The 16,032-nt window shown below is 47.7% G+C and overlaps 1 protein-coding gene across 1 annotated transcript in view; it reads right to left on the bottom strand.

Moving 5' to 3' along the window:
* The window catches only part of CFAP221 (cilia and flagella associated protein 221), an 86,482-nt gene that overhangs the window by 42,942 nt on the left and 27,508 nt on the right, over positions 1–16,032 (bottom strand). The window contains exon 7 of the mRNA XM_006769666.2: positions 11,377–11,480. Within this exon, the coding sequence (XP_006769729.1) occupies positions 11,377–11,480 (104 nt within the window). The remainder of the gene's footprint in view (positions 1–11,376; positions 11,481–16,032) is intronic.

Genomic DNA, 16,032 nt, shown 5'->3' with positions numbered 1-16,032 from the left:
TCAATGTTTCTCTCTCATCGATGTTTCTGGCTCTCTATCTCTCACCCTTCCTCTCTGTAAAAAATCAATAAAATATAAAAAAAAATAAGTAAAAGTGAGAGGAGCACCCCAAAATTTACTACTTCATTTAAAACCTCCCCAAACCATGATTCTGTGGTTTCCATTCAAGTCAGATCATTACCCTTAACATAACCAGGGATAATGGTAAGTCCAGGGCAGGGAGGGTGATGAGGCAGAGACAAAGGCTAAGGAAACCCCAGTTTATCAATAAAAGAGTATTATGAAGAAAATGTAACAACACTTAGAAATTATAAATGAAGTCACCAGAAAATACCACTATATATTTGCCTTGATTACAATTAAGTAAAACAGGCATAAATATGGGCAGTTACTAAAAGAAAAGGGAAACTAAAAAGTACATTATTTGTTAGGGCATAGGCCCAGGATGGGGATTATTTTTAAAAAAATTATTTTCTTACGTGTCCATATAGTGTTATTACAACGTCGTTATAATTTTTAAGTAACATTTTTCTTCAAAGAGCTCAGGAAGTATAGACCATTCTCCCACATGCTTGGAGTGTCAGCAGGTATTAGCCTTAATCTTCCAAATTTAGGCTTTCACTAGCTATGATTTTGGGGCAAACTTCTTAATCTCTTCAAGCCCCAGTTGGGAATTTAATAGCTAATACTTTAGAAACTGTCCATGAACAAGCAGTTGGAAAACTCTACTAGTTGTTTGACTCACTGGGTTACAGAAGGGAGGGCTGCAAGGTGTTCCTTCCACCTGACTCACATGCCACCCTGGGACAATCGCAGGCCATCACTGCTGCCCAGAGCGTGTGGACAAGGAAAGGCCAGAGCCCGTACAGATCCGGACTCACACCCTTGTTCGGCCTCTACGAACCCTGTGACTTGGTGTGGTTACTTTACCTAAGCCTCATTTTTCTCATCTGTAAAATGGGGTGAGGAGAAAAGAATGCACAGGGTCTGTGATAATGCCTGGCACACGGTGTGTGTCCTGTCAATGTGCTCTTCCCGTTGTCTAAGCCAAATGAGCAAGTTGTAACTTCTTGTGTAAGAAATGATCATTGAAATGTCAAGAAGAGCCCAGCTGGCGTGGCTCAGTGGTGAGTGTCGACCTATGAACCAGGAGGTTACAGTTCGATTCCCAGTCAGGGCACATGCCCGGGTTGTGGGCTCCATCCCCAGTGTGGGGCGTGCAGGAGGCAGCGATCAATGATTCTCTCTCAGCATTGACATTTCTATTTCTCTCTCTCCCTCTCCCTTCCTCTCTGAAATTAATAAAAATACACTTTTTAAAAATGTCAAGAATAGGAAATGTTTCTTGGAAAAACGTATCCTTATTTTAATCTCTCATCCCTTCTCCCTCCAGCCAGCGCTGGTGACTGGAACCAGGGATGTGTAGTATTGAAATCTTCCCTTCCTCCCCATCCACCAAACATCCAAAACACAGCCCTGGGAGCAGGATGAGAGACAGAGCTCTGCCGCACGGGTGGGAAGCCAGGAGCAGCCTGAGGAGAAGGTGCTGGGAAAACTCAGCCGGTCAGCAGGTCACTGACTGCCGGGCCCACAGCCACTGTGGGGAGCAGTGCGTGCAGCACACGTGTCCCGTCTGCCCACTGTGCTGGACAGCGTGCCCAGCGCCACCTGGGAGGGCTGAGTGACCGCACAGGAGTGCTTATTGCTGAACTCAAGGAGCTGCTGGCAGCGTAGTGAAGAGCCCCTGCATCGCCCACTGCTCAAACTAAACCAGGAGCCCCCTGTTGACCCCACTGGCAGGCCCGCCCTTCAGCCTGTCCACTCCACCACCACCCCGCCCATCTCCATGGCAGCACCCACCCAGGCCCATCTCAGCTGCCTGCCCCAGGGACTGTCCGCTGCTCCAACACACTCTCCCCCAAGTGAGGTCATGCCCCACCTGCTTAGCAGCCGCCAATGGACTCACTCCCAGCTCAGAACCAAACCCTAACTCCTACCCGACTGAGTCCCCATCAGCCTCTCCAGTTTGGTCTCATGGCCTCCTGCCCTTGCTTACACCCTCCAGACACGCTGGGCTTCCCTCTTCCTTCCAACACGGCCATGCGAGCCTCTCCCGGCCTTGCTGCCTTCACGCTGATGGCTCCCTCTGCCTGAAACCCTCCTCCCCGGCTCTGCCCGACCTGACCTCACTCCGTCAGGTCGAAGCTGACACTCCTTCTCAGACACCTTCCTGACCACCTGGGTGAGAGCCGTGAGCTGGTCCCATCACCAGGTCTTATTTTTCTTCCCAATCATTTCTCCTCTGGGCAATGCCATTCTTGGGGTGCTGGTCTCTCTTCCCCACTAGAATGCCAGCCCCAGCAGAGCGGGGTGTCTGTCTTGTGCCCTTGGCACCTCAGCTCCTGTCACAGAGCCTGATGCTGGGCTGGTGCTGAGGACCAGGCTCTGAGCGAAGGCCCGAGAGGAAGTGGGAGGATGCGAACCCTGCAGGAACACCCCCAGCAGCACTTCTGGTGAACGAGGAAGAAAAGAAGCTACTTAAACTTGCCTACCATGCTGCCACACTCACCAAAACAACAAGGAAAAAAGTGCCAAATGAAAGAGAAGAGAGATCTATTAAACAAGGTGCTGGGGCCCAACCCCAGCAGGTCCAGGGGTCCCCAAAGGTGTGGTCGGAGTCGGCGAAGAAGGAATGACACGGAGACAGCGTTCAGTTGATCAGCAGCCTTGCCAGGATCTCTAGCCACAATCTCCAGTCAAGTTCTGTGTCCATGTTCTCTTGCTAGGTTCTCCAGCCAGGCTCTGTAGCATGTTCCCTCACTAGGTTCTCCAGCCAGGTTCAGTCACCAGGTTCTAGTCAGGTTCTCTTGCCATGTTCTATCCAGGTTCTGTAGCCAGGTTCTGTCTCTAGGTTCTCTCCATTCCAGGGAGTAAAGATTATGTAGCTTAAGCATGATTGTTCGTAGTTAAAGAGATTATTTACCCGCCTGGCACTTAGTGAAGGCGTTTTATTCCCTCCCTAACTTCAGGGGAGAATCCCTACCTGGGGAAACAACCTTTCTCAGAGAGGTGACCTTGGTTAAAACTCATAGTGCCAAGAAGGTGAGCAAACATATTAAGAACAGTATGCCATATATGCCAGGTCCCTTGAAACAGCAAGGATGGGCCGGCTCCCGGCAACAAGGGGCATGCCCACAACCGCAAAGCACAGCTGAGCAGCACGCCTGCCAGCTACTGCCACTGAAGCACGTGGCACCTGAGAGCTGGGGGCGGAGGGGGGGGAGGGGGAGGGGGAGGGGGCAGGAGAGTTCCCCCTTTTTTTCCCTCAAGTGAGAGTTACAGCCCTGAAAACACATCCAACTCCCCTTTGCTTAACGTGACAAAATGTGGGAGTGTGGCTGGGCCCTGGAGAAGTGGGGATCATGACAAAGACCCAACCCCAACAGCTCAGACAGCAGGGAGGGGAGCGGATGCAGTCACCAGCTGCCTGGCAACTTCTAGCGTCTGAGACCCCAGACCCACTCCAGAAGGCGGCTGGAGCAGAGTGTGAGCAACCACAGAATTGCCGTTGCTCACGGGACAGATGCTGTCGTAGACTCTCCTACCACTCACCCGGCCCTGGTGGGCACCGGGCAGTTGTGGGAGACATTCTCCCAGGGAGCTCGGAGTGTGGTGCAAGATGCCCTGGGTGCCAATCCCAGCTCCGCCCCTGGGCAACTTCCCTAACACTCTCTGCCGCCAATTCCTCATCTGGAAGGTGGGCATTCTCACGGAATCAACTCCCAAGAGTTGTTGGGAGTATTGAGTGTGTTTACGTTCAGAGTGGAGTCTGCCATGTGTGTAGACATTAGCTATTGTTTCCGTTATTATTACTGTTATTATTACCATCATCCCTTCTCCCAACTCATTCCTTTGCCTTTTCTACCAGTCAAGTTGCCCTTCAAGGTGACAGGCAGCAGAGAGACCTCAAACATGCTGGCACTCCAGGCATGTAGCGCCAGATATGCCAGCACTCCAGGAGTGTAGCACCCAGGGACCTCGGTTAGCAAGCCACTAGACGAGAAAACTCAGATGCCAGAAAAGGAACTGAAACACAGACATGGAGAAAACAGGGAGCAAAGAATGGAGGTGAAACCCTAGTTCCATTCATTTGTTTATTTAATCCTCATGAGAGGGTATGTTTTTTATTGCGTTTTAGAGAGAGGAAGGGAGAGAGAGGTTTATTGTTTGCCTCCCTTATGTGCCCCGGAAAGGGATCCAACCTAGGTATGTGCTCTGACCTGGAATGAACCCGCAACCTTTTGGTGTAAGGGATGATGCTCCAACCCACTGAGCCACCGGCCAGGGCTACTAGTTCCATTTAAATAGAAACGAAGTATCTGAGGCACTTATGGCCATTAGTCAGAATACAAATGCTACAGAACTGGCTGACATAACATAACAGAATTGGGAGCTGTAAGGAGGGGAGGGGAGAGTGTATGGGTGTGAACTCCCCCTCGTCCACAGCCAAGACATTGGCTGAAGTTGAAGCCCGCAATTGAAATAGAAAGTGGCTCTGACCTCTTCATGTTTTATAATCTTTCTTACTTGTAGTCATGCATTTTAGGAATGAATATCACTTATACCAAGGAAGTTCATCCATTCCTTCGGTTTCATCTGTTTTTCTTCAATCAATATCAAATGACAAAACAGTATTGTTATTTACAATTCGTGCAAGAGTAGGCCTTCCTTCCCCCCACTGCTGGCACCAGCTTCCCTCTGGCTCCCGGGACCTGGGCTTCCCTCGCAGCCCCAGCTTCATCCTGAAGGATGTCTGGTCTAATTAGCATATTACACTTCTATTATTGTGGATAGGTCCTGCTTTTTTACTATTGTTACCTGTCTCTGGATCACTGTCTGTGCGCAGTCCCCCTTCGTTTCTGCTCGTTGCACAGAAGCGTGGACGGTGTAACAGTGCCCAACAGATGCCCACGACGGCTTTTTCTGGGGTGGTGGTATTCTGGGTAATATTTTTCAAATTGGATTTTGTACTTCTTTGCAGTTTGGGGATTTTTTATAACAAACACATTTCCTTTTTATAAGGCCACGTTTAAAGAAACATATTTATATGTGTTGAGCCCAATATTCCCACACTTACTTACACCCGAGCCTCCTTTTCCCTCTGTTGGTGCCATTACCCTCACCAGTCAGCCCCGTGGGGCCCACGGAAGGACCTGCTCCCCAGTGGAGACAGGCTGCTGTTCTGGGCAGGACCCAGGCTGGGCCAAACACTGCCTCACCTCTCCCCGAGCCCAGTGGCACTGGCATTTCAGAATGGAGGGTACAGAGTTTGGTCAGGGCACAGGCATCGTTCCCTGGGTGAAGTTCACTGACCGCCACTGTAGTCAACTGCGTGTACCCAGCCCAAATCGACATGTCATCTTGAACAGGTGATACCAAGGGCCCTTGAAGGCAAGAAGAATACATAAGCTTGGTTGAGAGCTACTATTATTTTCTCTAACTTTTCTCTCACAAAATACAAGTTTCCTAAACTCTAGTCTGTGCTACATTCTATTTGCCCCCCTCTCCTACTTCACGGCCCCCTGGTGCCATTCCTCTTCCGGCTTAGGGTGTCCTCGAAGGCTGAAGTCTGCAGTCCGGCCAGCTGGCCTCCCTGCACCTGTGTCCTCAGCTGTGAAAGGTGCTGAAGTCTGTGCTACATTCTATTTGCCCCCCTCTCCTACTTCACGGCCCCCTGGTGCCATTCCTCTTCCGGCTTAGGGTGTCCTCGAAGGCTGAAGTCTGCAGTCCGGCCAGCTGGCCTCCCTGCACCTGTGTCCTCAGCTGTGAAAGGGGCTGACAATGGGCCCTCCTCACAGGGCTGGGGGGGAAAAACGAGGCAGTGCGTGTAATGAGGTGCCTGGCATGTGGCTAACAGTTAGTAGGCGGGAGCGAGCGCTAACATCGCGCCAGCGGCTGCATGCAGGCACTGCCGCTCCCAGGGCGTACTGCGCGCCTAGTGAAATGTAGCCTCGCCAACAAAGGGACAGGGCTGCTCCGGAGTCTGTGCCTAAAGAGCCACCCCTTGCTTATCTGGCTTCCCCGCTTTCTTCAGCACGCCACCCTCGACCAGTTCGATAAGGGACACAGGGACTGCACCTGCATTTATATATTAACTGTCCCCAGCGGTTCTCCCTCACCATTAGGTTTGGTGCTGGAGAAAGTCATGGAAAAGTCTGATCTCTTGATTCCACTTCCCCTGAGCATTCTTTTCCAATCTCGCGTGTGGCCCGGCCAGTCTTCCGCTTGCTGAACTGGAAGATTGTCAGAAGCGCTCTGCTGGTGTATCTCACTCAGTTGTGTCACTTGCCAAAGATACCACTGTGTCTCCGTCCCTCTGTGTAGCCCTACAGTCAGCTAATATTTCCTGGGATGACGCTATTCTCGGTCGTCCTGACCACCAGTAAGACACACTTTATGGGGCCTCCTGTTGTCTGGAGATCCCAAGGTCTTGCCCTCCCCTTGGCAATCCTTGTCTGTTCGCCCATCACAGGCGTGTGGTGAGGCAGGGAGAATCAGCGGGGTGACCTTTCCTATTCACATTCCTGTCGGGAAGGAGTGGCTTTGCCTGTGGACCGCGCAGGTGAGGCTTGTTACACGATAAGATAGGTTAGTCAAGGGGTTTTTGGAGAAAAAAAGGAAAACAGGGTGTGACACTCACTTCCTTTTGAAAGCTAAGTGCTGGGAGGAGGGCAGCGCATGGCAGCTATTGTAGGAGCATGAATGGGTTCGACAGAGAGGCTGTGGCTGGACTAGGGGCTGAGTCCAAAAGGGCGGCCCAAGTCAGGAGGCCCCCGGGGCACCTGGCCTCTTCAGCAAGGTGCAGTGTTTACGGTGTCCTCCTCGTGCTGATCCCGGGGGAGGGGGTTTGCTCTTTGCTGGATGTGCTGCCTGCTGGGTTGGTGGCCCCGGGGCTGTGGGTAACGCCTATAACCTAAAAGTAGCCTGAGGCCAAAGCAAGAGCAAAGGCTCTGGGATTATGCCCAAATCAATACAAAGTTGTAAAAATGTACATTTTGGAAGACAAAGAAAATAGAAAACTATTTGTAAATGCCTGATGTGTTCATCATAGTTGAAAAAGAAAAGAGAATGAAAGTCTTGAAACAAGAACACTGGGCAATAGCCCCAGGAACTCTTGCTAAACTAGCCATTTTATGCTACAGTTACCATTTATGTGAATTGGATTCGTTCCCCCTGAATGTGTGACATCAGGGGGATGTCCAAGATCTCACAGTAGTCAAAAGTAAACAAGTGCAACACAGTTCTGTGGGATGTGGCTGGTCTCCAACAGTAATAAGATCTTGGCCAAACTCATGTATTGCTGGCTCTTCCAAAATCATCAACAGTGTCTTGCTGTTTTAATTGTGTATGATTTCTTGTCAACAGTACAGGGCAGGTCACAGAATCCTTTACTCATGTCCCCCAAGCTCAGGGAAATCTTGGCGCCATCATTAGACCCAACTCCTGGCAGTACAGTCATCTCGCATGAGGGTGGCCGGATGGCCAGTTGAGTTGAAGTTGAGGGCTCTATGTCAGGTTCAAATCTTGTAAGGGGAATTAGCTTTACTCAAATGTTGGCACTGGGCAAGCCTGAGCACAAAATGCCTGGGAGGCATGGATGTTGGGTGCTTCCAGTTCCCAGAGACAAAGTTGCTTTATAACCTAATGGACCAATGGGCAGCTCCACAGGCCTTCCGGCAATCAGTTAGCAAAGAAGTATCTGAAACAGTGTGTACAAAATACTCCTGCTCACTGTGTAAAATCAGCCTATAGTTCCTAGTCTACCTGTGAAATGGAGGCAAGATGACTTACTGGCCGAAAAAGTGAACCAGGACTGTCCAGCTGCAAGGCCTATGGGTCAAGCTAGATGCCTGACAAGCCAGGAAAGCCCAAAGCTCCCGTGGGCTGGCTACGTGCCGCCCAAACTGCATTCACTGTCCACGCAGCCAAGGGGTTTCACTGCCGGTGAATAAAATCCATCACTGAATTCTACAGCCTCAAAAGAATAACAGCCAAGATGTATCGCTACACCAGCAAAGTGGGAAACCAAAGCAAGAAAATGCCGAGACCAGTGGAGCAGAGTGATGGGCGAAGCCTCAAAAAAAAAAAAAAAAAAAAAAAAAGAAGCTACCCAGGAGGCTCAGTGGTCAGCCTAGGAGACCAGCTTGTAAAGCCAGGTCAGCAGCACCATCCACATGAAGCAGATTATTTAAAACCAGAGGCGGGGTTCCCCAAGTTCAAGGGCCCGGGCTTGCCCTTGTTTCTTCATCCATCCATTCATTCATTCACTCATCACTCATGTCTTCTCCTGCACCACACTCTCCTGATTCCCTCCCTGGTCTCTGCCCTGGACCCACTTCCCCTTGCTGTCCTCTGAGTGCCTGTGTCCAGGGCTCGGGCCTCAGTCCACTCAATCCCTGGGTGACCTCATGGCCAGTCCCACAGCCCTCGAACCCGTCAATATTCAGGCGGTGCCAACATTTATGTCCCTGGCTCTCATCTCTCTTTAGACTCCAAACTGGTATATTCCATTTAATTTACTTAAAGGAGGAATTTAAAAGACAAGCAACCACAAAAGCTTCTCAGATTGAGCAGGAAATGTGCGCAGGTACCACCCTTGGTCTGAATTGTGTGGCTGTGCAGTGCACAACCTGAGCGCCTGTGGCAAGGCCTGCATGGTGTTTTAGTGTTTCACGTACAGTTGTTATTCATATGTGCGAGCACTGTCTCTGCTTATGGACACAGCCACAGGCGTTTAATAGGTTGTGCTTCAAAACCCTTTTGGTAAACTAATATTCTGTGTCTTGGGAATTATTTTTTTTTTTAAAGAATGACTTGGCCATAAGATTCTCTAGCTTTCTCCCAAATTCTCCCTTCCTTTTTGTTGCTGCTGCCACCAGCCTAGTTCAGGCTCTCGAGGCCTAAATGATTTCATTCCCAGCACAATGCTCTCCTGCTCCCCTGCCTGCCCCCACTTCGGTCACACCTTCTCACTGCAGCTCCACTGGCCTCCCTCAAAGTCGTTCCCATCAAGCTGCCCAGAAAGTTCAGCGGTTCCCTTCTGCCTGTGGAACTTAATGGGATTATAGACCACCAGGCCGGGTAGGCTGAGCCCGGGCTGCTGAGCCAGGTCATCCTGGGCATCGCAGTGTTGGACACTGTGGGGCACTGACCGAGTTGAAGCCCCCATCTGAGGTTTGACTGCCCTCTGTCGCATTCCCACCAGTCTCCAGTGATGGCTAAGCAATGAGATCATCTTTGGGCATCTAGATGATGCACTGGTTCTAGCTCTACCCTCTGGAGCCACAGGGCACAAGCCCATTCCTGTCCTCTCCACGGCGACTCTCAAGATTGACACAGCTAACCTGCCTCCAGTGTCCTTTTCTCTTTTCCAGGCTTGTCATCCCCATGCCTTCCCTGACCCGATGTCCTTCCACCAGGACTCAGCTGACCTGCTTTAGAGTGTGGCTCTCAGGGACAACCCATAGGTTCAGTGTGGGCTGACGGGCCACTGTGGGCAGGAGCACCCTCTCTTTCTTGCTACAATCTCTACTTCCCTGAGTAGAGTCCAGACTAAGATCACAGGAGCTAGTTTATTTGACCGACACACCTCGTGGGTGAAATTTTTATGACCTCTCCAGAGTGAAGGTGAAATTCAGTTTGTGCATATGAGGCAGTGCATGCACACACTTTGTAACCAGACTGAGTGGGTCCAAATCTCACCTCTGCCACTGACTACTGAGCGTCCTTGGACAAGTCACTTAACCTCTCTGTGTCTCATCTCTATGTCTATAAAATAGAAATAATAACTGTAGAGCTTATGTGGTTCTGGTACAGATTAAATGTATGCATATAATATATCTCTATCTATATGTATAGCCTAGAATAGAGGAGTGCCTCACTAAGTGTTATTATTATTGTTCTACCAAAAGGCCGATTGTGAGAACATCAACTGTAGTAAAAGCAGAAATATTACCTTGTTTAGTTTATTTTTTGTAACCATTTATTTTTATCTTCTTTTTAAAGCTTAAAAATAACAAAAGTCTTCTCTCTGGAAAGAGAATCTAGCCGTTTTCTGCAATATAAATAGTGGCTACAGTGTATTGTAAAAATCTCAGAATGGCTCCTGGTTCTCCAGCAAATAATCAAGTTACATTTTATAATTTAGAAGTGATTCAAAGTTTCTGCTTTGAACCCTCATTTTGGACAAAATATGCACTTGCAAAGATGAAAGGGCAGGAAACAAATGGACAACTCCCCTGACATTTAAAAACAGCCTCCAGTGCTCACAGCGAACCACTGTGGACAGCTATTTACATCCCAAACCCAGACACCACATGCCGGGAGCTGGGGCGCAGCACCCACTTCAGGGGGGATTTCTCTCCCAAAGGCCCTGAGCCGCACGGGGACCCAGGTCCTTGGGGCACGCAGAGACGGGCTGTCCACATTCATCGGAACCTCACTAAGACTCGGAGGCTTGGGGGAAATAATACTCTCATTTTATTTGACATTGAATTGAAAGATGAATATAAGGTACCAAGAGGCAAAATTAGAATTACAGTCAATTCAAGTTTTGATCTTGGAAAAAATGTACCTGGGCATTATTTTAAATTATCTGCATGACACAAATGATCCTAAGTGTTTTTATCTCCAAGTGTCTAATTCCAATTTACACTGTGCCAGATATGTAAAAGCTGTCACCGTTACGCATTTGAAAATATTGTATCTGCTGGAAACCAATTCCAGCATGCCATTGCAAGAGTTTCATCTAAAGGTGGATGGAACTTGGGGACTCAACAGGGTTGAGTCACACATGTAGTCGCCTGTTGGGAATGGCTTAGGGCATTTCCCCAAACCTGAAAAGGGATGATTGTTGGCTGCCCAGACAGCTGAAAAGGCATCTTAATCTACATGTTATTGCCTCCTACTGGCCAAACACCTGAATAGCCATAGGCTAATTCCCCCATTCTGACAATGCTTGTGTATACCCTTTGAAGTGTTTATCTCTGCCTCACCTCAGGACAAATTGTGTTAATAAAAAGCATGGGGTCCTGGGATGAGGAGACCTGAGACTTTAGAACTTAGAACTTAGCTCCTTCAGCTAGGCTCCTCTGACCCCCAAACGCCTTTCAAAATTATGCTTCGTCTCTGGACTCCTATTTAATCTACACACAGCCTTCTCCAGATTGCTGAACCCTCCTTGATGCTGGGACAAGAACCCTGGCACATATCCAAGTGTGGTTTATTCTCTTTTGTAACTTGAGACCTACTCTCCAAATCCTCATTGGTCTAAGAACTCTAAGGAAATTGGAAACTTGAAAATTCGCCTCTCCTTACCTGACGTTGGCTCAATAGTAAAGGCCGGATGAGACTGAATCACAGCAACACGGAACTCAAAATCTACAGGGCAGCTGCACTGCAAAGGAATAACGTATCTTTTGCTGCAGAAAAAAGAAAAATAGAAAATATCAGCAATCTTGGCAGTTCCCTTCCGCCTACGGAACTGAATAGAATTACAGGCCACCAGGCAGGGTGGGCTAGTACAGTGATCTCCAAACTCCACTCTGAGATGTCTACATCAGAATGACTGGCGGTGCTTGGGGGGAAATGAGGCACAGAGGGGTTAAGGAACTTGTCCAAGGACACTCAGTAGTAGGTGGCGGAGGTGGGATTTGGACCCACAGAGTGTACGCATGCACTGCCTTATTCTACAGGACACCAGGCCCTTCCCAAGCGGCTCAGCACAAGTGACCCTGGGCATTGCAGTGTCAACATATAACTAGCTCTTTGGTTGCAAAGAATAGAGACTCAATGTATAATAAACAACTACAACAATGACAACAGTCAACGCCAGAACAATAATTCCTGGGTGCCAGCCTGCTCCACATTTCCCAGACAGCAACAGTTCTAATCCTGTGTGGTAGTACTACGATCTCCCCACTTACAGATGAGGAAACAGGCACAACAGAAAATAAATGTCCTGCTCACGGTGACACGGCTACAGGAGGCAACCAATCACTGTGTTTCTCTCACATCGATATTTCTCCCTGTCTTTCCCTCCCTCTTCTACTCTCTCTAAGAATCAATAGAAAAACATCTTCAGATGAAGATTAAAAAAAATTAAGAGAATGATTCTCTATTTTGAATAAAACCCAACCCAAACCTTTAAAATACTAGACTTATGGGCCTGGCCAGGTGGCTCAGTTGGTTGGAGCGTCATCCTGTACACCAAAAGGTTGAGGGTTTGATTCCCAGTCAGGGCACATGCCTAGATTTCAGGTTTCATCCCTGAAATGGGTGTATACAAGGAGACAACTGATCAATGTTTCTCTCTCACATTGGTGTCTCTCTCTCTCTCCCCTCCTCTCTCAAAAATCAATAAACATATCTTTGGGTGAGGATTTAAACACATTTTGTGCCTATTAGAAGAGAGCATAGATTTGCCTTATAGTAAGAAAATATTATAAAATAATTTAATATAAATTCAAATTTCTTTCTTGTCCCTTCCCTAAATAAATGCTAGCAGAAGGCCAGACACCCCTTTAGTTGCTAGTTAATTACACAGCACCAGGTGATGCTCAGCCAATTGAGCCACCCTGCTGGGCTGCTTATCTTATTTGCAAAGACACGATTTCACTGGCACTGGAGCCTCCTAGTAGACTCAGGGATCCTTAATGATACAGGCAAACAAAAACACAAATTTACATAAAGACATGTTCACATAACAGGCACTTAATTACTTTCACACCCGGGGAATTCACCACCAGCCTCATCTAGACTAAGCTCAGACCAATACTAGAGGCAGAGACCAAAGAAGAGGTGGGGTCAGGGAGGCATAAGGTTTCTCTTTTGCTGGCCCTTGACTCCCTTCTTGCCCTTGGTTTAATTCCTTCCCAAACTTTAGTTAATCCTCTACATTGGTGCTGAAAGAACAAAGCAGAACTGACTATCCCCATACTTGTAGAGCTGGGTCTTCAGCCTGACACCCCCCACCCACTGAGGGAGTGACCACAGGACTGCCAGAAATGTCCTAACTCCCCCAACCACCGCCCGAGTGGACCAACGAAGCTCAAGGAACGCAGCTAAGGTCCTAACAAGGCTATACCATAAATTGTTCCCTATGTGTCGCTGTTGACCAATCAGGACGTAGTGAGGGAGGGCTCAAACCTCAGAATGTGTTGGTCACTTCCTGGCCACTGTGCTGGAAGACCCTGCTGGAAGACCCTGACCAAAGTGACCAGTCTCTGCAACCCCGTCACTAACCCAAGCCCCCCCAAATGACTAGCCCTGTATCACCTTTGTTCTCCTGGGAATCGCGCTCTCCTCTCACCGCTGCATCGGTAAAGGGCCTGAGGGCCAAACCCGGGTTTGCAATAAAGACTCTTCGTTTATTGTCTCGGAGGAGGCTCCCAGGTGGTTGATTCTTGGGGACCCCGAGCTCTGGGCATAACAGTGCAACCACCCCACTCCCCAGCCTCGCCCATACCCCTGTGGTTTAGGCTGGAATGCTGCTGAGAACCTGGGAAACCAGCAGAATTAAATGAAGTCCCCTCCGTGTGCTTGTGAAAAAGTGAGGGCATTTCTCTGGAGATTGGAAAGGAAGGAAAGGAATGGGTTCAGGAAAAGGTACAAGTGACCAGGGATACACTCTGTCACTTGTGGAGATACTATATACCCTATTTATATATTTCAAAAATTGTGGCAAAATGTACATACAAGGTTTACCATTTTAACCATTTTTAAGCAGCATTAAGCAGATTCACATTGTTTTTGCAACCATCACCACCATCCATCCACAGGACTTTCACCACCTTGTAAAACTGAAACTCTGTTCCCATTAAACAGTAACTTTCCATTCCCCGCTCCCTCCGGGACCTGGCAACCAGCCTTGAATTTGACTGCTCTAGGTAGCTCACATCAGTGGAATGATACAGTATAAAATACCTTTTACAGCTACCTCCCCTTAAAAATATGTGTTAATATGAATAATACATTTAATAGAAAATAACACCTTACAACTGACCAAAGTTGCAGATGATGTGGGGTGAGGTGTGGAATCAGGGGCGCTCATTGGAAACAGCAGGGCCCGCGGCCAGAGAGCAGGGAGGTCCGGCCTCAGCAAGAAAGTCGCCTTCGGGGGAAGGAGGGGAAAAGCCTCCTGCAGACTGATTTCATTTTGTTGAGGAAAACATAGCATTTATTCAGAGAAGATAAGAATACACTAAAACAGCCATGGGCAAACTATGGCCCGCTGGCCGGATCCGGCCTGTTTGAAATGAATAAAACTATTGAAAAAAAAAGACCGTAAACTTTTATGTAATGATGTTTACTTTGAATTTATATTAGTTCACACAAACACTCCATCCATGCTTTTGTCCCGTCCAGTTTAAGAACCCATTGTGGCCCTCGAGTCAAAAAGTTTGCCCACCCCTGCACTAAAACCACTGGTAGCTTTGGCACCTTTTAAAGCCGAGGTCGGAGGAACCACATGCTAACTGCGTTCAATCAGACTTCCTTGGGGCTGAATGACCTGTCATGATATTTGGCCTGAAACAGCCCACAGCAGCAGCTGCCAGCCTGCAGGTCCCTGTGGCTTACCCACCAGCAATTATTAGAACAAAAAGGTCACTTGGCAGTGGAATAGGAAACACATTTTTAAAGCAAAGCAACTTAAACTCAAATACTTTGGGGTTTAAAATTGTAGTATATAAGACTTTTTAGTGAGAAAATTTGGGCATTTGTAAGAGAAAGCAACTATTTAAGAAAAAAGTCACAATGCAATTGAATGGTTGCTTGTTACTCTATTCTAAATATTATGACACCATTAAATAATCACATTCCTGAACTCATATGAACAGTGTGTGTGTGTGTGTGTGTGTGTGTGTGTGTGTGCGCGCGTGCGCGCAGATATCACAACCTGTGACACTGGGCATCAGAGCAGAAGCAGCAGTGACCAGATGTGGCCGCCTGTACAGTACTTGGTATGAGGTTCAACAGCATGTAAACCAAGCAAGGAGGAGGAGAGCCCAGAAAACACTTTCAGTTGAGGGTGTCTCTCCAAGACCAACAATCACCCACAATTTCTTTTTTCTTTTCTTTTTTAAATATATTTTATTGATTTTTTTACAGAGAGGAAGGAAGAGGGATAGAGAGTTAGAAACATCCATGAGAGAGAAACATCGATCAGCTGCCTCCTGCACACTCCCTACTGGGTATGTGCCCGCAATCAAGGTACATGCCCTTGATCAGAATCGAACCTGGGACCCTTGAGTCCCCAGGCTGATGCTCTATCCACTGAGCCAAACAGGTTAGGGCCACCCACAGTTTCTGCCTTTGCTTCTTCTAGGAATGTGCTTTGGGTAAACACTGAAATTCCTTGTTATATTCTTAAATATTGAATTGAGAATGAATTCACGGCTATATTTTATAATAATATTTTAAAATTCCTTACAGCTTTATGATACTTAGTTTCATAGAAACCACAAATGTATATGCTTTTGAAATTAATGAATCAGTCCAAGAACTTATACAAAGACTAGAAGACCCGAAACAAGAAAAATCCTCCATGTTTAATTACTGTCCTGGACACACTTTCATTTGCTCTAGATGATTACCATAAATTTGTGCTTCCCACTGTATGGGAGAACATATTTGGCAATGGTACATCTGATAACGGGTTAATATCCAAAATATATAAGGACTCATCCAACTTAACAAAAGGAATACAAACAATCCAATAAAATAATAGGCAAAGGTCCTAAATACACACTTCTCCAAAGTAGACATCCAGATGGCTAAGAGACATATGAAAAAATGCTCAAAGTCACTGATCATCAGAGAGATGCAAATTAAAATGACAATGAGGTATCACCTTACACTCGTCAGAATGGCTACCATCAACAAATCAACAAATGACAAGTGCATGGCGAGGATGCGGAGAAAAGGGAACCCTAGTACACTGCTGGTGGGAATGCAGACTGGTGCAGCCATTAT

Source organism: Myotis davidii, unplaced genomic scaffold, assembly GCF_000327345.1.
Source record: "Myotis davidii unplaced genomic scaffold, ASM32734v1 scaffold3, whole genome shotgun sequence".
NCBI lineage: Eukaryota > Metazoa > Chordata > Mammalia > Chiroptera > Vespertilionidae > Myotis > Myotis davidii.
The sequence above is the reverse complement of the archived record's forward strand: the minus strand, read 5'-3'. Positions and strand labels throughout refer to the sequence as shown.